This window comes from Meriones unguiculatus, chromosome 20, assembly GCF_030254825.1.
Source record: "Meriones unguiculatus strain TT.TT164.6M chromosome 20, Bangor_MerUng_6.1, whole genome shotgun sequence".
Classification (NCBI taxonomy): Eukaryota; Metazoa; Chordata; class Mammalia; order Rodentia; family Muridae; genus Meriones; species Meriones unguiculatus.
In genome coordinates, this window is record NC_083367.1 from 73,160,227 (window position 1) to 73,183,178 (window position 22,952).

The window sequence follows — 22,952 nt, forward strand, 5'->3', positions numbered from 1 at the left end:
GTTAAATGAAGCTTTTACTAGAAGACAGTGAGGTTTCACAAAGAATAACTGGATTTTAGAATTATTATCTTATTTGATCTCAGATTGCATTACAAAGTGGGGGGAAGGACACACTCCAAATTTCAAAAAGAGAAAAGATTTTGTCACAGCCATTCAGTTACCACAATTAATTAGTTGTGTAATACAGCAAACATCTGCTAATTACTGTGAGCTGGGTGATGTGCTGAAGGTTAGAAACATACAGTGACTACTATCACCTGAAATTCAGTCAGTTTGGCATACTAGAAAACAAACAGGCCAATGCATAATATTACAGACCACTATTACTTGTCATGAAGGAAGTGAAATAAGAATAAAATCAGAGTGTTAAGTAATTTAATGTTCAAATTGGGACACATTAGCACAAAAGGATTTGAAACTAGATGAAGGGATGAGTCAGCAGAAACAAGCTTGGATATTTCGTAAGTATGTATGAAGCTGGACATTGTAGTACATATACCCAGCACTGCAGAAGCCAAGATGGGAGACTTGCAAATTTGAGGCCAACTTGGAATACATGCTGAGTTCCAGGCTGGCCTGGACTATACAGCCAGATACTGTCTCAAAAAAAACCCCAAAGAATATTAAAAATTAACTGTACGTTCCCTTAGATAAATTGGTGGTCTGAGGCAAGGATGCCTAGAGTTTGAGTTGGTTTAATTTGCATAAGCAGCTCAGGAATCAGATGGTACTGTGAGCTCTGTAGAGATACCTGAAGACAGTGGAAGAGGGAGGCACACATCTGTTTTGCACAAACTGGAAACAACACATTACACTACAGAACTACAGTTCTGAAACTGAGTTAAGACTCTCGCTAGTGAGCTGGTTACTCTCTAACAACCTGGCTAGGCTTCATTTCCTGGAATTTCCTCTTCTTGTTTAGATTTGGCCTAAAGAGGAACTTGTGTAAGATGTAAAGCAATGTAAGTCAAACAGTGACCGTTACTCCTGAAAGTACCGTAGTACCACAAACGGCAAATATGTTCTCTGGAAACCAGCCCATTTTCATTTCTCCCCATGTCTGACTCCCCTTCGGGACTGGTGGCCCGGCATGCCCATTGTGGTGTCTGTGGTTCTGTCAGTCAGCATACCCTGGAGCTCCTGCACAGAGGAGACATTTCCATTCACTTCTGCATGAAACTCCCTCTTCTTGTTCCTGCTGTGGTGTCTGAAGTACTTGCGTTCTCGTATTTCCCTAATTCCACTCTACCACTACTTTATTTAATCTAATTTTTTATTCTCTATACTGCAGCAACGCTCCTTCTCAAAGTAACTTAAGTCCTCTTAGCAAGGAGGGGCTCTATTTTTTTCATCACTTAAATGTGCTCCTTGGATATGACATTTTCCTAGGCTACTGAGACATTAGCAAACATGAGCCATGCAGAGGTCTGAAAGCAAAATGTGTTAGAACTTGCCTTTTCTTGCTGACTTTATAACCTAGCTACCATGTGGGTAAGTGTTAGTGGTTTCTGAAACACAGGAAACAAGGTTACCCCATCATGGAGACTCACAGTTAGACAGCCAGCCTCAGTTGGCATCTTTAGTTTCAAAAACATGATCTAGGGGCTGGAGAGATGGCTCAGCTGTTAAAAGCTTTTGTGGTTCAATTTTCAGCATCCATTCCTGGTGGCTCACAGCTGCCTACATCTTCTCCAGGAGATCAGGTTCCCTCTTCTGGCCTCCTTGGGCATCTGTACATGTGTATGCGTGCGTACCCACACACATAAACATCCCCATAAATAAAAATGAAACACATACTTGATATGCAATCAATTTTATTAACTATTACATGATTTAAAAGGAAGACTACTGCTTTGAGTAGAAGATAGCTGTTGCAGCAGACTTTGGTGATCACAAGTCTGTGTACTCATGGGTATTGAGCTAGAGGCAGTAGACAGGAGTTTATTACATGTTTTGTTTCCCATCCAAGCACCATCCAAGCTCAACCCTGCTTAGCTTTCCAGATCAGAGGCACCATCATCACACAGGATTCCATACTGCTTTCAGGTGTTTCGTGAGAGATCACCTTTGAAACATATAGAGACTCTCTTCTTCTTTGGAGCCTTACATTAAATTGTGAAATGCCTAAAATATTCTGATGCCAAAAGAATATTTAGTTCATGTTCCTGTTATAGTTAAATAGTGTATGGTGTGAAAACATTGAAATAGACATTGTAATATTTAAAGAAATTAATACTATCAGAGCATATAACACTTTCAGTGTAGCAATGGCAACAATCAGGCTTCATTTTACACCACAGGATAAGGTGTGTGAATGGTTGAACATAGCTGACTTCTGCTTAGTGGTTATCTCTACTTCTGAGGACAGTGTGCTTGGCATTCTGTGTGCCCTAGAATGATTCACTCTATCTCCTGGCATCAAGGTCCTGTTTTATCTATAATTCTTTTTTTTAATCTATAATTCTTATCTGTAGGAAGAACACTTTTGCCCATATTATTTATTGTGTGTAGCATGTATTGATTTTATTTAATCATTGCCATGTTAAGTAGGAGTGAATGTAAACATGGGCAAATAGCACCATGTGACACTCTTGAACAGCTCTCTATTTTAAAGGTGCAATACTGTAAAAACTTGGACTGTATTCCCTGAAATTAAAATCATTCTGAGTCAAAGTAGCATAAAAACACTCTAGTACTTTATGGAACTAAATTTCTGCAGGAGAAAAGGGTTTTAGATAATATCTCAAAGTTTCTAATCAATAAAAAGAAAGCTTGTGACAACAAAGAAAAAGAGGCCATAAATTTAAGAGACAGCAGATTGAGAAACAGTATGTGAGATAGGTTGGGGGAAGAAAATGGAAGCAGGAAAGTGATGTGATTATATTTTAATTTAAAACTTTTAAATTATCAGTTAGAAAAAGCACATCAAAGTTAATCTTTATGGACAAGTGAAGCAGTATACTGAATTGAAACTGCCATTAGATTCAATCACTGTCTCCATAAGAGTTCACTTAAGGCAAATATGTTCTTTCACAGTTCTATAGGGACCTAAACCACAACCTTAGATCACCACTAATGCCATTGTCAATACTTAAAAGAAAAGTTTTTATCAGTGCAAACTGTGGCCCAAAATTTCAGCCAAGTAAGCAAGCGTTCAGAAGACAGCTTCATATGCTGTGTCACAGTGGATGTGATTCTGTTTATTACATTCAATACATGAGCATGTAAGCTTTTAGAGCAAGTATGGCATGGGGAGAGTAAAATTTGTTTTGTGAAATGCTGATGGACTTTTCAGAGTGTACTAGGTGGTTTTCAAGTGATTTCTTGGAGACAGTGGATTTAATAGGCACTGAAGTCAAGGCTTTATTCAGGCCTCTTGAGCATTCGATCACTAACTACAGTGTCAGTCCTGAGTCATAGCATATATGTGTTCATCTTTCAAGACAGAACTTTACAGACATGGATAGAAGGCCTTCTTGAGTTGCACAATTGCCTCTTCTAGAACCTTGATTAATGGCAGCAATGATGGATACTTCTCCAAATATAGATTTACATTTTTACTGTGATCTGGATGTTGTAGCTGTTGATCTTTAAGAAAGTTAAGTGATTTGTGTGCACAAGCAAATATTTTTCTGGGGTTGATAGTAAGGAGAAACACATATTAAAAATGAAAGGCTTAATTCTCTTGTTGAAAATGAAGAAAGGGACTCTTCCCACACTCTTTTCTGAGATATTTGTCTCTGAAACATGGGAAGTCCTTTTGTATCCCACAATAGCCTCTCACTAGCTTTCCAAACCACCTGGGGACCATCTCTCTGAGATGTAGTCATTACTAAAAAGAGCTCCTTTGGCTCACAGCTTCTATGGTTAATTAACTTTGGTGAACACCTTATACAAGATACAAAATTACTTATCAAACAATATTATTTCATTTTTCCCCTTTCAGATAAAACTGGTTAATAGAGATAATTCTCCCAGTGTCCAGGTGGACTTGGAACAAACTGCCAATTTGTCTTGATGCTGGACCAGTTATGTTTTTCTTAAGAAACTGTTCTGAAATGTCCTATCTTCTTCACTATATGAAAGATTTTGTTCTCTTTCTTTACAGTTTCTATTGGATTATTTGGAATGTGAATATTATTTTGATAATACTTATTCAAAACTAAAAGTTTTCTATTTTTAGTTATACTTCCCAAACAATAAGCATTTCACTTCTTGGCAGGACATAGACTTGGTCTGTAAACTGAACAGTAGTTTTGGAAGGAAACTTGGAATGGTATCTGTTAGAATAAATATAATGTAACATTTAGGACTACTTTGGTTTTTCTGTGATCAAAACACCTCTAAAAAGCCCAGGGGTCTTTTCTGAGACTGGTACTCCAACCAAGAACCATGCATAGAGATAACCTAGAACCCCTGCACATGTGTGTGTGCATATGTGTGTGTAAGAGAGAGAGACAGAGACAGAGACAGAAACAGAGACAGAGGTATGTGTTTGTGGTGTATGTGCACATGTGTTTTCTAGTATTTTCCTCTAAGATAAAACTTTATATGCTGGAGAGAAACTCCTTAACACATAGGATGTTCTAAGAGGAGGTGAAACATCCAGTATTGGAGGGAAGCTCATTAATATGAAATAGTCTAAATGGAGGGTAAACATTCCACCTTAAAGAGAAGCTGGCTAAGCTCTAGAAGCAAACAACTCAATAGCTTCAGGAAGTCCCTGAAACTGATCATATTCTCTAGACTCATTCTTCCCCAGGAATATATATATATATATATATATATATATATATATATATATATTTGATAGACACGCTCATACAAGCCAAATTTTGTGGAAGAGGCAGAGACCAGCTAGAATTGCCTGAAAGACACAAAGCCCATCAAATACGTCTAAAAGAGGCCCAGACCACTTGAGCTCCATAAAAGAAAAATCATCTAACCGATTAACATCCAGGTTTACAGCTTTTTGACCCATCACCTGCACTGGGTCAGGCTTTTGCTGATACAGTTATCTTTGAACCATTTCTGTTCATATAGTAAACGCCTAACCCATGCTCCTATAAATAACCCCAATAATCTTGCTGGTTCAAAAAGTTGGACGTTTGTAGTATTCTTATTTTTGGTCTGTCATTGTTTCCCTGTCAGGAGTGAATAGATATTTTTACATATCTTCCCAATAATGTCACACAACAACACAAGGCTTGTGTTTCCAGAAGTCAAAGGAAGATATTGGGTGGCATTCTATATCATATACCCCCTTATTCCTCTGAGTAGTCTCTCATTGATCTTAGGATAGTTGGCATCTACCAAGTCCTAGGATGTTCCTTTTTCTGCACCACACAGTGCTGGGATTATAAGGTTCCCTGCCCTCACCAAGCTTGTATCATAGCCAAATATTTATGGGTGTGCTTGGAACCACACTCAGAAGCCCAGGCTTGTGCAAAAAGTGTTCTTACTCACTGAGCTATCCCTCCAGTATCTGGTTGCTAGAATTTTACAGAATTACATCTTATGCAAAAAATGATGATTTAGGAGGCTGAGGAGATCAATAGGCAGGTACAAATTCTTGCTGTGAAAGCATGAGGACCTAAGATCTAACCCTAGGTAAAAGATGAGCATAACAACAAAAAAAAGTTTTAGAGCTTTAGATTCAGTAAGAAATCCTGTATCAAGGGGCTAATGCAGAAAATGATAAGCAGGACACCTAGTCCTCTGGATTATTCACATGAATGCACATGGGTTTCTCAGTGTACACACATACATTAACACATACACATATTCTGGCTTTCCGTTCTTTGCCCATTTTTATTTACTGTTTGTTATTATCTTATTTTTAAATTTCAATTTAATCAAATAGATTGCAAATATTTTGTTTGTTGCTTGGTAGAATTCTGTCTATATTGTCTTTATTTATATTCTTATGCCATCAAATGCATGTTTTCAATTTTAGCTCTTAGCACTTGAGAGTGTTAAACAATTTTCTTAGCATCTATTCCCACAACCTCCCAAGAAGTCCTATAGTTTTTGAAGTCTGGTTTCTTTTTCTCATAGTTAAGCTAATTTCAATATTATTTTATTTGGAGAGGAAGTGAGAAAGAACTGTGACATGGACTAAACAGCTAATCAGTGGCAGCAATAACCTTAAGCATCTACTGATGTCAGTGGATGAAAGCAAATTTATATTGTTAGTCCATTGTCTAAAGAGCCAGACTTTATAACAATAATTTTAACACAGATATATAGCACTGTACTTTAATAGTGTTTTGAGCATACTATAGGTTTCAAACAGAATAATTTTTATAAACTAATAAGCATGGGAGGTTTCAAAATGGATATTGGATTTCCATAAAAATGTATTTCCAAGAAAACATACAAGTCTGAAGTGAGGCTTGGGAAATTTCATTAAGGAATTCAAGTGCTTCATAGACATACTGAAAGAAATGAAACTACACATTGGAAAATCACAGTGTTACACAGCAACCACTTTTTGAAACATTGTGGGGTTTAAGGATCCACACATACCAAACAAGACCAATGGGGAAAAAAAAGATACATAATTTAACTAGTTATTTTTTTAGACTTATTTATTTATTATTTATAGTGTTCTGCCTGCATATGTGCCAACAGACCAGAAGAGGGCACCAGATCTAATTACAGATGGTTATGAGCCACCATGTGGTTGCTGGGAACTGAACTCAGGACCTCTGGAAGAACAGACAGTGCGCTTAACCACTGAGCCATCTCTCCAGCCCTTAACTAGTTATTTTACTCCACTGTCTGAGCTAGAGTGTGCTTAAATGTATAACTGCTTTAGAAAGTGAATGCAGGAATAAAGAGTGCTTTTCTTTCATTTAGAGTAAGGCAAAAGATTAACATTTCTTTCTCTGAAATGTCAATAGTACAAAGCATAAACCATGTCATTTTGAAAAACAGAAATGAGTTTTGTCAGGAACTGTCCTGAATGATTGCTGTAAGTTAACAAACACTGTAAAGATGAACAAATTGAGTATAACAGTTGTCATTTATAGACAAATTAACTTAAGTGTGTTAGATTACTTGTTAAAATTAAAATGGAGTTGCACATCCAAGCTTCCAAATGACTGCAGCCAATTTTTGTAGTTATTTAGGAAAAGCTCGAAGTGTCCAACATTCGGGGTTGATAACAACACTGCATACCTTCGTCACAAGATGTGAGTATCAGAAATATTATAAAGTTATATTTTACACTTGGGTGGTATGAATTCCCTAGAAATCAAGATTTAATGTCAAAATCATAGGGACTATATTAAATTGTATGCGTTAATCAAGCCCTAGTATTCCTCCACTTCAGAAAACCTGGTTTTATGGACACATGGCCAAAGGGTTAAAATTATTTCTTTACTTAATATATAGCATATATCCCACACTTACAATTTCTAGACAAGGCTTAAGTCTACTGAAAAAAAGAGCCTGTGACTCCTGTATTCCCAGGAGACAGATGCTAAAACAATTGCCTTTCTATGTTTCTCTTGTTATTAATGGCTGCATGTTCACCTGTCAGGTTCACATAATTCACGAGACAAATATGTCCACTATTTCATTTTGTATTAATTGTAGGCCACTATACAAAAGGTCTTTAAAATTCTCTAAAGAAGCTGAACTTTTGAATATCGTGATATGTCCCTTAAAAATAAAAATCAAAGTGCCAGAGAGATGGTTCAGTGATTAAAAACACTTGCTGCTCTTGCAGAGGGTGTGGGTTTGGCTCCCATCATCTATATGGTGAGTCATAGCCATCCGTAACTCTAAACCTAGGGAATCCATTGCCTTCTTCTGACCTCCACAGGCACTGGGTATACATAAGGCACATAGGAACAAATGCAGACAAAGCACACACATGAAGTAACTAGATCTAAAACAATCCAACAGAAAATATTTTTAAATTGTTTTGCTTTGTTTTGTTTAGAGAATGGCTTTTGAGTAGCACAGGCTGTCCTTGAGGTTGCTATATAGCCAGAATATACCTTGAACTCCTATCCTCTGGCTCCTGAATGCTGGGATTACAGATGTAAGCCAACACCCTAGTGAAAAACAACATTTTCAAAACCAAAAAATTACCTTCTTAGAACTACATTTATTCAACACACAGGCTTAGGTTAAAATATTTATTCTTTTCTCTCACTGGACTTAGATGCAAAACAAATATTGTGGATCTTCCCAAAGTGTCCTAGGCATTATACAACCAGTGTCCAAAACCACAGACAAAACTATACATAGTCTATTTTCTTTCAGGTTTCATACTAGAGAAACTTGAATATAATTTCAGACACTTTGAAAAAACTCTTTCATGACCAATACCATGAAAAATCTAGAAGACAAGTTCCTCTTAGTACCACTGTGTCTTCAGTATGGCTCTCAGCTATAAACACTGACTAAAGGACAGAGGGCAGAGAAGGAAAGTTCATTTATATAGTTCCCAAGGGGTGGTGGCAAACTACATCTAAAGAAGGAAACACCCATAATACAGGTATAGTGCAAGCAGTGTTTTTTGTTTTTGTTTTTGTTTTGGTTTTAGTTTGTTTTGTTTTGTTTTTTGACTCTCAGTTCTGAAAAACCAGGGATTATCACATTCTGTGTAAGCACTCTATAATTGACCCATATCCCAACTCACAACTTTTTGACTAATTAAGGAAGGGAATCTTAAGTTGCTTCAGAGTGACTTTGTTATACACTAACTATGCATTCTAGAATCATGGTTTTAAGGATAAAAATTTTACATGAAGTACAGAGTTTTACTAGGAAGTAACTACATGAGACTTTCAAGTCTTTGTAACCAACAGCTTCAAAAAGAAAAAGAAAAAAAAAAAAAAACAGTGGTTAGGTGAGGATGAATATGAATACAGGAACAAAGACACTCAAAATGTCAGAAACCCCATGAGGAAGTTTTACTACTACTCCAGTACTTACACTGAAAGCTAACACTTGAAATTCATGTACAAAAATGTTTCAAAGGATGTAAACATTAGTCTGAATTTGGCAGAACAAAAAGAGCCTAGGGATCATCCAGCAGAGTACCGGGGCCTCTAGTGGGAACAGTTCTCCACTGATCTCTAGCTTCAGAAGAGCAGTTCCTGTGCAGTGAGGATGGTAAAGCGCCCCTGAGAGAGATTCACAGGGGATGATGGCACTGTGAGTATCCCACACACACACACACACGACCAAGCAGACAGCACGGGGGTACAGAGACACTTCAGCAGCACTGGGACCGGGGTTTGGGAGTGAGGGGCTTCTCAACCAGTTTAATTTTGTCCATGTCGGTTTCTTCACTAGGAAAGCGTTGCTGGTTTGCAAGCATGTTTTCCACTAGGAACCGGGTGGCCTCATCAATGTTTATATTATCCTGTAAGAGGGGCACAGAAAGGGAGGATTAGTACTGGCTGTGGCCTTGGAAGTAACTGATGAGCACAGTAAGGGGACTAGGGAGACACACCAGAGGACACACTGTAAACACATCAGTTAACTTCTTCTCCAACTAGTGACTGTTACACTAAGAACTCAAAGCATTGGTTTAATTACTTTCCTATGCATCCTTTGAAAGCTTCACACGTGTACAAAAATGAATTTATTCCTTTTTCTCTTCTGTGAATCTCTCTCAAACATATCCAGTCCCCTACCCTCTTCCCTCAAGCCCCTTCTTCCCATGAAGGCTCCCTTCTACTTCCAACTCTGTGTGTGTGTGTGTGTGTGTGTGTGTGTGTGTGTGTGTGTGTGTGATTCGCTGAGTTAATTAGAATCATTGCTGCAGCGTGAGTGGGAGGTTATTTATTGAAACACAGGAAACACCTTAATAGTTACACCACATTTGTGACCTCAAGGGATGTCTTGGACAGCACTAGCTAGAGAATAGCCCTCGGCCTGGGTTTTGCGTAACCTCAACTTTTGCATTCTTGGTGGGAATGGAACCATATGTCTGCAAAGTGCAGGAGACACCCAGATTAAGGTCATTACTGCCAGGCTTCTTGTTGTAAAGTTACAATTTCCCCTTTGGACTTAGTGAATACAGATAGGTAAATATCCTGTTTCTTCCATACTTTTGCCACTAACTTTATCATCTATTATCTCCTGAGCAATTATCACTGTGATATTGGAAGCTGGCCTTTCATTTGCACCAGTCCTTCCCCATTTACTAGTTAGGACTTGACTGTGAGGAAAAAAAAAATGTATTTATCACTTGTTGGTGCACATCATGGGCTGTTATCAATTTTACCCACTAAGCCCATAGCAATAATACTTTACTTTTTGTTGTCCTATAATTTTGTAGTTTATGTAAGCAGGCACCTATGCTCTTTGTGATATGTCCACACTATTTTGTGAATGCTTCCTTACTGGCTGGCAACAGAGACCATGTCAATTTCTATTTCTATCATGTCTTCCTGCTGACATCTTCATTTTGTTTATTTAAAAAAATTGTCTATACAAACCAGATTGTGAAGACTAGGAAAGTTCATTTCTTATATGGTGTTACTGCCTCCAGTACTCTTGGCTGAGAAAGCTATTAAATACAGGTATAAACACACACACACACACACACACCTTGTCACATATTTTTTATATATTTATAAATATAAATATACATGAAAATAATTGCACATATACGAACACACACATAGATATATAAATATGAAACTATTTACATTAATGTCCCCAAACAAATCCAACACTATGAAATGCCTCATTGTCTGCTTCCTTATTTGTACAAACTTTCTCAGACAGTGAGACTTTATTTAGGAGTGATGCTCGTGATTCATATTGCTTTCACAGTACTAACTGCTTTAAGAACTTTATTCTCAAGATAACTTTAACACAAGCAAAGGTCTTTGAATTTCCAGGTGTCTTTCAGTTCTTGTCATTCACCCTCATCATCAGCTACTCTTTTGTTCCTGCAATAAACACCATCATGATCAAGACAACTTATAGAGGAAAGGATTTATGAGGCTTGCAAGTGGGAGATTACTCCATGTCAGTTCTCATGACAATGATGAAAGCAAGTGAGGAGAGGGCATGCGTGAGATGATAAGGGCAGTCTCAAAATGCTGAGTGATGGTCACAGAGTGAGTAGCCAAGGAGAGGCTCCTGGAGGCAAAGAAAGAGATCCCAGACATACACTTTTTTTTTGATAAATATGATATCTTATGCTGAACAGATCGTTGAAGTGGAAGATGAAGCTCAGCGGTTCTATCACCATCATGGGCAAGCATGGCAACAGGCAGGCATGGCAGCTGGAGCAACCAGCTAAGAGTGAGAAATCACATTTTAAACTATATGAGTAAGGAAGAGAGAAAAAAACTTGAAATTATGTAAGAGTATAAAACTTCAAAACTGGTCCCTAGTGATGTATTTCCTTCAACAAGGTTTCATCTCCTAAACCTTCCCAAATGGTTCCATCAAGTGGATCTGTATTTGATATATGAGTCTATGGGGCTATTCTCCTTCAAGCAGTATGGCTCTGTTTTAGTGGAGGTGAGTGGGAACAGAAATGCCATATTACAGTCAAATGAGTTCAAAAGTTTCATATTAAAATTCATTATGTACCACAAAGTGGAAAAGACTAAATTTGTGAACTCAAAAAAACCTACTAGAATCCACACATCTAGAATTCAAACAAAATCCAAAGTTTGAAGTTAGTTGCTGACTGGCTCAGAAGTACATTTATTGGTAGTATTTAAAACCTTGATTTAATTCTTTTCCAACTTTTAAAGTAAAAATTCATAGTAATGTTATACACTAGATTCTAGAGTCTAGACTCTAGAATCACAGGAAATCAGGTAGAAGCTCTTTCTAGAACCCTTGAGGGAAGCACACAACTGGATAAAAATGTTCACTTATAATATGTTTGTCCTCTCTCTTCCATACTGCATCTTGTCTAAAAATGTAATAAAGTCAGTTGCTTATACAGTTTCAAATTATAGGTATTATGACAATCATTTATGAATTTTATAGGCATATTTTTTAAATTAAAATTTGTTAGCTAGAAGATAATAAATACTACATGTAATTTTAGAGGCAATTGTTGGTATAATATTCTTGTGGAATGTACCCTTGTTTATATAAATGCTGATTTCTCTACCTCACTTTCTGATTTCAATCCAGACATTGCATTTTGATGCTTTTTCTAAGCATCACCTGTCTCAAATGTGTAAAAATGCCACCATTTGTTCTCGATATTGTCAATTAAACAACCAGCCCCAATGCTGAGCAATGGAGAGGATAGGGTGGGACAACTGGTCCAGAGTGGGAAGAAGAGGAAGCAGGAGGGAGGAGCAGAGAGGTCAGGAGAGGAGAGAACTTAGAACCATGAGGAGAGATGAGCCGGACCTAAGATATGACTAAAAGCAAGTATAATGGGTAAAATCTGAATGGTAGGAAACTATGTAGGTTTGGAGGTTAAGGATGGAGTAATCATTGCCCAGTATTGTGCTCTAGGTTAATTACATAAACCCTAGTCTCTGTGTGGCGATTTGGGTACACAGCTGTTTAGGAATAACCCTGTTTAACTAAAAGATAACCCAATAGTAAATACTAACCAACAACAACAGGCAATGTAGGAGATCCCTCAACATATATATGTAGCTGCACACATTCTATGGGAAGTTGAAGCGAATCGCCCAGCATGTACATGGGACAGAGAGAGGCACAGACCTGAAAAATTCAGTCTGTCCATGATGCTTTTCCTCCTGTGATTTGCTCCTTCCTGCCAGGATGAATAACTCCTGCAGCATGAAACTCCTCTGGGTTTCATCTTCCTTCTACCACAACTATCTGTTTATGAAACTAAGGATAGCATAAGATACCATATTAATCAAAACAGTATGTCTCGGACCACTCACTTCTGCCTCCAGGAGACTTTCCTTGGCCAATGACTCCATTGTCATCATTCAACACTTTGAGGCTGCCTTGTGATGTGATCACTCATTACTTGCTTTCATCATTCCAATGAGAAGTGACATCAAATAATCTCCCACCATGAAGATAAGAGCCTAGTAAAGCTCAGGAAGGAGATTTGCAGAAACAATGTGTATACATACACACACGCATACACATAAACTACGTGTATATGCATGTATAAATAATATATACCACACATATTATAAGCTGGAGCAGTATAAAGAATACGAGTTTAGGAGTTAATGTTTATCATAGAATTTCTCAAAAAGTCATTATTTTTATGCAAATCTGATGGTTATTGAATGTTCTTACTTAACAATTCCAAGGTATACAACCCTCCAGTATTGTGTACCTCTGTTTTTTCTGTTTTGTTTTGATCTTGGTTTTCTAGTGTTCCCACATGGCTAAGCTTGTCAAACTTTATCCTAGTGATTTTATTTTCTAAAACAGAAAAAAAAATGCAGTTCCCAATGATAGCAGAATTAAAAGTCCATTCAATTATTTAGGAAGAAGCACATAGTAAATGCTGACAGTTTGATCTCTCTTAAAGCTCTCAGAGTTAATCCAGTGTGCTGGTGACTGTTCAGTATGAGCCATGCATTTGACATTTGTCTTCTAAAAACATTTCCTCATGTTCCTCACCTTTTTCAAAAGTCAAAACGTGTTTGTCTTTGACAAAGCACCTTATCTCCCATTCACTCCAGTAGTACCAGAGAAACACCTTGGTTAAGAACTTGCAGAAAATGTCATGTGACTTTGCTCTGAACAACAGTGCTATTCTTCAGTTCAGGGCTCAGTCAGCTGACTTTGAAAGTACTTCTGCACAGGGCGTGGTGGTGCAGGTCCTTAATCCCAGCAGAGGCAAGCAAATTGCTATGAGTTCGAGGCCAGCCTGGTCTACAAAACAAGTCCAGGACAACCAAGACTACAAACAAACCCTGTCTTAAAACAAACAAACAAACAAACGAAACAAAACAAAAAGAAAAAGGAAAGAAAGCACTTGTGCTTCAGAGGGGGAGACTAACATACCCACACTATGCTTTCTTACTCTGTGCTTACAAAACTCCTTGCAGAAATCCATCTATACACTTTTCATGCCAGCTCAACCTGACAAGGACATCAGAAATAGACTCATCAGCAAATCCATCTCACCTTGGCAGAGGTTTCAAACCATCCAGTGAAGCCATGGTCTTTACAGAACTGGTCCATCTGGGAAGGACTCTGGTTGTTGTCCTTCTTCTGGTCACATTTGTTTGCTAGGAGGACAGCAGGAATGGGGCTGCCATTGGGAAGATGAACTTTATTATCCAGGTCACTTTTCCATTTTAAGACTGCCTCAAATGTGGAACTTCTTGATAGATCAAAGACTACAAACGCTCCAAGAGCTTCCTTGTAGTATACTCGGGTCATGTTGCCAAACCGTTCCTGCCCTAGAAATGAATACAAAAGGAGATTAAATGTGAGGGTCATATTTAGGTGCAGGTGCATGCTCAAAGATTCCAAAACCTATTTTGAGAAACAGGGACCTCTCACTACACTGCAGAATAAACTGTTGAGATTAAAGACATTCACCCAAAACTACGGTCCATGGACTTAGCAAAAGTAGCTGACAATTTGCTTGACAGGAGGAACTAATCCTTTGTAGGCTATATCACCATAAACTTCAGGATGCCAGTACTGCAAGCAGCACAGAGAGCTAGTTCTGCCTTCTCTCCCCTTAGTCTAAGAGGAGACAGGCACTGGGGAAAACAGAAAGGTAGAAGTGGAAGAAGAAACAAAAATAGAATATTATGAAGTTTGCAGAATGCAGGTAGGTGATGTGGTAAAACGCCAGTCAGAAACATCAAGACTGGACAGGAGACAGCATAGCTTGTGATCTCAGTTCTCCTTCCCTTTCTATCTCTAGCCCATATCTACCTGCTTTTGACTCAGTCCAGAATGGCTCTCCTCTTAGAAACCAAGAGTGGAAAACCTATGCTTTCCAAACCAGCAGTGGCACAGCTGGTTGTGTGGTTGTGAGACAGTTCAGTTGCACAGTTCTTCAGATACTGTCCTTTGAAAAGAACTGAACTTCTACTAAACACTGAGCAAATTTTGCTACTCAACAGAGAACCATCTCCACACCCAAACTGGCCTGCAGAGCATGCTGTTACTATCTGCTGCCAAACAAATCTTCCACATACTCTTCTACCAGTCTTTATCTGACAGACGAAAAGAGGGGCAAAAAGATGCTTGGTCCAGATCATAGTGACACTAACTAAAGGAGGCAAGCTTTCCGAGGATCTTGCAGTTGCCTTGCATTCTTAAGCTCATCTTTAGGCTGTCAAGTTACTGATGAGATACAGAGGGGGGAAATGAATGGCAAGCAGTAAGAATCTAAGATTATCACTATGATCTAAGACAAATGCACTGTAGGAGCACATTTTCTTGTTAGAACACATGACAAGGAACAAGCTTTATCTATATTTGCTAAATCCAAATTTCTCCAAATTCTGCAATGCCATTATAATTTTAAATGCGGGCTTGTGATTCTTCCTATGTCCAATCATTATAATTTTATTGTAACAAATGGTCATATGTTAGGACCTATCATGGTCATATTTTATTGGTAAGATAAATCTGATTTTAGTTTATTTGTGTAGTTCATTAGATCATAATGCTGAGATTTAAGAAAACTTAGTCTTGTAGCTTTCTCTATAAATGTACATTTAACAATTACGCCATTATGTTCACTCAGAATATTTTAACAGTCCGAGTTCAAGGTCACCAGCTCTTCAAAAAAGACTAGACAGATGTATTGAAGTTGTTTGGATTTCAACTTCTACTAGTGAGACTAAAGGAATCTACTGTTATGAACTTTAATTAATGAACATGAAAGGGCTAGGGACAAGTAATTAGTCTCACTAAGATAGTCTTAGGTTAAAAAAGATGGAAAGATTAACATTTCAGGGTAATTACATAGTTCTCAGTTTAACCATTCTTTGAATTTCAAAAAGATAAGGTGCCAAACTAGTAAAAGAATGGATAACTATATGTTCCAAACAGCCGCTAGGCTTCCATAACTCTTACTTTTTTAAGTGAATCTTCTGAAAAATCCCAAATAAGTTTTTGTTAATTGTAACCTGTGGTATTAAAAGGTGTACTCATATGCCCTTTCTGATAACTCATACAAAATCAGAAATGTCTATGGTAAGAGATTTGGGGGGAAGATATGTTGGCTTAGAAATATCAGATAGTTTCTCTGAGATGTCAAGACTAAAAGGAAATTCTTCCTGACAGCCCTCACATCAGAAACTGTACAAAAACAAAAACAAAACAAACAAACAAAAACCTGTCTATTAAGTAAAAAAAAAAGTGTCAGTTACACAATTAAGCAAATAAAAAGCATAGGAACTGACTGGAAGATCAAATGTCAATCACTTACCCAGTGACGATTTGCATCCAGAGTAAGATCAGAAAGAGGATTCTCAAGCAAGAAGAGAAAAGACCCAGTTAACAGAGTAATCAAAACATTAGAACAAACATTTGCCAGAAAGCAGACAAACTCTGCCCATGCTGAAGAGCCTGGCTTGGAACCTGATGAATTTTTAAATATGAATCAGCTGGGGAATGGAGGAAGCCTGTCCACAGTAGTTATGATGGGGATTAAGGAAGTCTTGCTTCCTATAGAGTATGCGTGTTCTGAATTAAAGCTTACATTGATAGGAAAATTGATTAGAACTTAGAGGTTCATCATTCTAATGGGTTTGTTGACAAAAAAATTAAGATTTGTTCAGGAAGAACCCTTTGCAACAACTTCTTTGAGCAGTGCTGAAAGATGCATTACTGGTCAAAAGTGGAAGACAGGTGGAAGCATCCAGTTAGTCCAGCTCTCTTGTTTTACTGTGGAGAAAATGGAGTCCCAAGGAGACGCTCAAGTTCTCTGGGTTGATTGTACTACTGTGCCAACCAATCTGTTATCTAGATATTTGCTGGAATGGACATTTCTGCCTGTGTCCCGTGTGGCAGACGAGATTCTTGTCAATGTCAGTAGCTAAGAGTGACTTCCTCAAGCAGAGTACAATATCATCCCACCCCCATCCCCAGTTATCTTGTGCTTTACTACAGCAGCTGAGGGAAGATCCCTTATTGCAGAGCGCACCAGTCACTCTGATGCTAGGGGCAGCCTTTGTCATCTGCATTGTTGCTGACATACTGACAGCATATTTTCAATGACTCTCAAAATGTTTTTTCTCTTAAACATTTTGTCTCTTAAACATGCCTCTGGAGGAAGGCATGTTGAGTATAACTTGAAATTTTGGCAAGCAGGAAGGATGAGAAAAGTAAGTTCAGATGGAGTTATGCAGGCTCCAAATGTATGCAAATGCAGACATCTTAAAATATATAGGTTTACAAAAGATTAAAATGTTTATCTTGCTATTTGGAGTACTCCACATTAATGACACTGAGGAGGATCAAACATCAAAACTAGTGTTTTTCCAGGTTCAAAAAAAAAATTCTATTCTGTTAAAACATACACAAAATATTTTGCTTTATCTCTTTAATTGCCTTAACTCACTCATTGTTTAACAATTAAACAAAGAATGTATTTCCCTTCAGATTTAATTAAAAAAAACACCATATTCTGGTTTTATCAGAAGCACAATTCACAGAAACTTGATCTTGGGATTTTCATCATGACCTTTGCTTGGGCTTTTTCTATATATTATATTTATGCCTCCTTCTCGATAATCCAAATGTTTCTAGTAATTAGTTGAAATTCAAAATATAAACTTGCTAACACAAACCATGAGGCAATAGACTGAAATGATGCTCAGATTCCCACTTACAGGTACTCACCTCTTCCCCATACACTGAGAGTTAACATGACTAACTCACTAACCAAACAAGGTGACTTGGAAGAGACATTCAATTTCTAATTAGTAAACAGAGGGTCTCTTACAGAAAATCCTTAAATCTCATGGTGCATTTCAGAGACAAAGCACTGGCAACAGGCAACCTCCAATCATAGATTTTAAGAGGATCATTATGCAAATAAAAATACCTTGCTAATTTGTGTCCAAATTCATAATAGCTTTAAATGATTATGATATTCTTGTTAATCCTTTAAATAAATGTATTCAACTGGAACAAAGCATGTTTTTCTATGTAAACTTCTATGGTGCCCATAAACTAGCCTCCACCAGAGACTTATGGCAGCACAGAGCTGAAGATGGCATGATGGCACTTCTACGGAAGTGCTATGATGCTGGGAAAGGAAGTGAATCAGGACATAGTAAGTGTGAGTTCAAAGGAACATGGATGCCAGGCAGGCTGTCTGATGAAGAGATAAGCTCCTAGAGTGTAGTGGGAATGTGGGTGTGTTGCCAGGGTGCTACAGAGCCGAAGACAGAACAATGCTTCTCAGCTTTAGTAGATGATAGATGACAACCTTCCAAGTGGTTCAAATTCTGATTTGGCAAGTTTGCAGGATTGCTAATTGTTAGCCCAATTTCCCATTATAGAATATTTTGGAGAGAGCTGAAGACCCAGTTTAAAACATGAGTCTTATATTTCCTTTGCCCCTAGGCATGCCATTTTACTGGACTGCTGAAACAGATAACACAGCCTTGGAAAAACTGAGTGGTGGAAAGTCAGCTTTTTTTCTGTGAGGACTTTATGGTATTATACATCAGTCCTGGAATGCCCAACCCCAGTGTTCTGGGTAGTAGCAGAAAGTGTTTGAAACAAAGCCTCTGGCTTTAAAGAATGACACTTGAAATGGATTCTTGGTTTTTGAAGAAAAAAAACAAAACAAAACAAGCTGACACAAGACTTGTGTGTGAAAAGGGTAACTCTTCTGCTAAACCAGGTTAGATGGACACATTTGTCAGATAAAGCCAAGTCTACAAGACAGAGCAAATGCTAAAGAATCTGTGCATGTCACTGACAGTAGATCCTAAGGCCCCTGTGGTTCTGACTCCAGATGATCACAACAGGAGCCCCAACATTTTAAGAATAATCTCAAGAGCAGTCACAAGCTATGGCAGGGATGCAAAAATAAACTTTACAGAAAGAATCCAGTGGGGGAACATCGGGTGGGAGAGAATACAGGCTATCTGTCAGTTAAAATGACCAATAGAAACAATCAAACTACAAATTTTCTATCCACTTATTTTTTCTATCTCTGCCTCAGAAAACAGATGAAAGGGGCCATCTATGCCTTGATTGCTGGGTCAAAAGGAAAAAGGCTTTTGATGCTAACACATGGATGGAATTCTAAGACAAGTTTCCTTGATTTCCGATCTCACCATTAAGAACTCTCCCACTTCCACAGTTAGACAGAGAAAATTCCATATGGAAAGCCTATGGTCAGCATAACATACACACAATGAATACATTTTTTCCAAGAATGTATTTGAAAATAACACTACATTCCTGGACTACATGGCTTCCAGGCTTCATCAGCGAGTGTTTACCAGAGACAAGAAAAACAACTATAATTATTGCTTAGATTTTTTTAAGGGTGTGTCTTGTAGCCATAAATAGCTCATTGCATACAGAAATGTCCATAGTTTAGAAAGTCTTTCAAAATACGTTTTAGAAGAATGAAGCCAGTCAAAACCTGTCTACTGTGGAATTTTTGAGATTAGGCAAATGACATGGAAATGTTGGAATGCAGGTAGGAAGAAATAGTAATTGTTATGAGTCTAGAATATGAGATAAATGCTCTGATTTGAATTCCTTCATTGCAATGAGAAACATTTTGTTGAGGCCTGTACCAGCAAATCACTATGGTCTTTAATTCAAAGGGTTTATATGAACCTGTTTGGCACCCTTTACAGAAAGTTTTCAGCAATTCTTGCCTATTATACTTCCTGACTGTAGACATCATCTTTTTATGGCCCTGGTCCACCTCTACAGTCTCCAGAAAAACCATATTGAGAAGAAACTAGCAATTGAGTCATGTCATGTGGCTGGCTCTTCCTTTTGTTTTGCAATCAGGGAATACTTTTATTCTTTCAGAACTCAGTATGATTCAATGCTGTAAATCACATATGGCATATGCTTAGCCTTGGGGGAATGTTTTGGCATTGTCTTCATTACACAACTTCTCCCTCATTAAAATGGTATGAGCTAAGTAGGGATCATCAGTAACTCAAATGTTCAAATCAAGCATAGTTGAGGGTACAGTTCTGTAAGTTCTAGCCCAAATCCAAGTTATTTGTGTCTCTTCATATTTGCATATTAGAACATCTTGCCCCAAACTCTGTCTCTGAGAAAAGCAAATTAGTATCTTGTTACCTTATAAGTTTTTCTCTAGTTCTGTTATTTGTAGTCATGTATTTGCTGAATGCTACAAGAGTTCTTTCTGCTGAAAAGCATCAGTTAACACCAGAGATCACTTTGGAGACTTTAAAATGTTTCTTTCCTTTCCAACAAAGCTGGAGCTTCAGATGTTAGCAAAAGTAAAAGGATGTGTCATTACGGCAGGCAGATGGTCTATCTCTCCCTCCTGGCTATGGTGTCATTCAAGAAGGATGAAGCTGGGTGTGCTGGCACACTCTTGTAGTTCCGACAGTAAGAAGGCTGAGGTAGGAGGATCTAGAGTTGAAGGCCATCTTGAGCTTCACAGAGAGAAAGAAAAAGTGGGAAGGGGAGGCATGCAAAGAGCAGATGTGATATGCAGAAAAAAAAATTCCCTTTTGGCCTTTCAAAACAGGGTTTCTCTATGTAGCCCTGGCTGTCTTGGACCTCATTCTGTAAACCAGGCTGACCTGGAACTCAGAGATTTACCTGCTTGCCTCTTCCTCTGAAGTGCAGGGACTAAAGGCATGGGCCACCAACACCACAAACTCCTGCTTTTGTTTCCTCAACTCTCCAAACATAATTTAATAATTTGCACATACAAAACGAAACTGAATTGCCATTCTAAGCAGGGGTTTCAAAGCATCTCAGTGAAAAAGCCGCACTGGATACCCCTACTGGTGACCATCACATGCCAAGGCAACCTTCAGGATGTGAGACATCAAGAAGCAATAGAATGTTAACTAGTGTTCTGGGTAGTAGCAGAAAGTGTTTCAAACAAAGCCTCTGGCTTTAAAGAATGACACTTGAAATGGATTCTTGGTTTTTGAAGAAAAAAAACAAAACAAGCTGACATTGATTTTGAGGTACATAAATGTATCTTCTCATCTATATTAAACTCTGCTCTTAAGCAACTGAGTGTCAAGTTCATCAATACTTCTTCATGTGGAGTGGCTATAAAGAACAGAGTTATGACTGGCAGGCAGAGGTCACGTGTCTCTCCAGTCTACCACCAGCTGTGGTATAACCACACCCTCCAGGGACTTTGGGGTAGGCACTCTGCGGAAAGGACAGTAAGGTGTTCTCCGGTTTTAAACAAGCTCCCATTCAAATGTTTCTTGGCAGGCAGAGCTTCTGAACATTTGCAATGTTTGAACAAGTCAACCTTTGCTACCATTTCCATTAAACTGAACAGAAGTTCACCTTTTGTTGAACCTGGAGAGGGCTCCTACCACACTAGCTAGAACACAGGTGTTCACAAATCACCTCTCAAAGACAATGATTCTTACATTCCAGAGCAACAACTGAAAGCAAAAGTAAACAATTAAGTGCTTGTCGGATAGGGAGGTACCCAAGAGAAGACATAAATATTGGTTTAGATGGGCAGGCAGCGGGAAAGTTTCAGAACTTTCCCAACCCAGGGTCACTAGGCCTCCCAAGTGAGAGGAATTTCAGAAATGGAGTTTCCCCTCACAAAGGCTTGGCTGCTCTCCAAGTTTTTCTCACCCATAGTTCCAACCTCTCTTAGTAAATTATAAGGTTGTCTATCATTACTCAGAGGTAAAATATCTTGTCTCAGGAGAGAGAAAACCCTTACATCAACACAGCACAGAACGAAGTCAGATGGGGGTGAGGAGAAGAAAGTAACCAGGTTTGGTTGGGTTTGGTTGCACCCCTATCCTAGTGGTTCTCAACCTTCCTAATACTGCCACCCTTTAATACAGTTCCTCATGTTGTGGTGACCCCCAACCATAACATTATTTTTGTTGTGACTTCACAACTGTAATTTTGCTACTGTTATGAATCGTTATGTAAATATCTGTGTTTTCTGATGGTCTTAGACAGCCCCTGAAAATGGGGTCGGGACCCACATGTTGGGAACCGCTAAACTAACCAGTAGTGGAACTTCAGGCAAGTCTTTTAGCCACCCAGAACTTCAGTAGGAGGGCGGGTAGGCCTCCCAACGCCGACCTTCCAGGGCCCTTTCAGCCTCTCCAGGCGTCACTTCCCGTTCCATTTGTCCACTGCTAAAAGCACAACCACAGGGAGCTCAGGCAGAGAAAAGAAAAGAGAGGAACCAGGAGGCAGAGAGGAGCAAGAGTCTGGTGGTGCTGTGACCCTGCCCACTTACCCGCTATGTCCCACAGCTGCAGGCGCACTAGCGTCCTGCTGTCCCAGTTGAGGACTTTGAGGGCGAAGTCCACGCCGATGGTGGCGCGGTAGTGCTGGGAGAAGAGCTGGTGCACATAGCGCTTGATGATGCTGGTTTTGCCCACGCCGAGCTCGCCGATGACCAGCACCTTGAAGAGGTATTCGCGGGTCTCGGGAGCCACGGTGGCCGTCGCCCCCTGTTGCCCGAGTCCCTCGCCCGCCATGGGCACCACTGCCGTGGAAACTTCTCTCAAGGCCAGCAGGGCAGATCCTCCGTCCGCGCACTCGGCGATGCTGTCCCGCGAGTCACCGGACCCGGAACCCACTGCGCGTAGCTGGCCCGGGAGAGTCTGGGTGCACCCCGCATTGGGTGAGCCGGGCAGCAGCACTTCCTCTTCCCGCGCCACCACTCGCGGTCCATGGCGCCCCCTGCTGGCCTCAGACTTCACAGGGAGGCGGGAGGTTGGCGAGACTGAGCCCCTGCCCTTGATTTCTAGCAAAAAGGGAGCAGATGACAGAATTTCGCAAAGGACTAAGGCTGGGTCCTATGATAAACCTAGTTTTAATGTGTTCGAGGAAGCTGA

General features: G+C 39.1%; 1 protein-coding gene across 1 annotated transcript; it reads right to left on the reverse strand.

Annotated features, from left to right (window-relative positions):
* Positions 1-6,227: 6,227 nt before the first annotated feature.
* Positions 6,228-22,736, reverse strand: Rab32 (RAB32, member RAS oncogene family). Its single transcript, XM_021626547.2, has 3 exons — positions 22,349-22,736; positions 14,083-14,360; positions 6,228-9,385 (listed from the first exon to the last, which is right to left on the reverse strand). The coding sequence occupies exons 1-3, from the start codon at positions 22,590-22,592 to the stop codon at positions 9,236-9,238; spliced, it is 672 nt and encodes a 223-aa protein (XP_021482222.1). The 5' UTR covers positions 22,593-22,736; the 3' UTR covers positions 6,228-9,235.
* Positions 22,737-22,952: the final 216 nt, after the last annotated feature.

Excerpts from the sequence above, each read along its gene's own strand:
- Rab32 (XM_021626547.2), bottom strand. The coding sequence starts at position 22,592 with ATGGCGGGCGAGGGACTCGGGCAACAGGGGGCGACGGCCACCGTGGCT. Across the intron at positions 14,361-22,348 it reads GCAGCTGTGGGACATAGCGG|GGCAGGAACGGTTTGGCAAC; the intron begins GTAAGTGGGCAG and ends ATTCATTTCTAG. Across the intron at positions 9,386-14,082 it reads GGTTTGAAACCTCTGCCAAG|GATAATATAAACATTGATGA; the intron begins GTGAGATGGATT and ends CCCCTCTTACAG.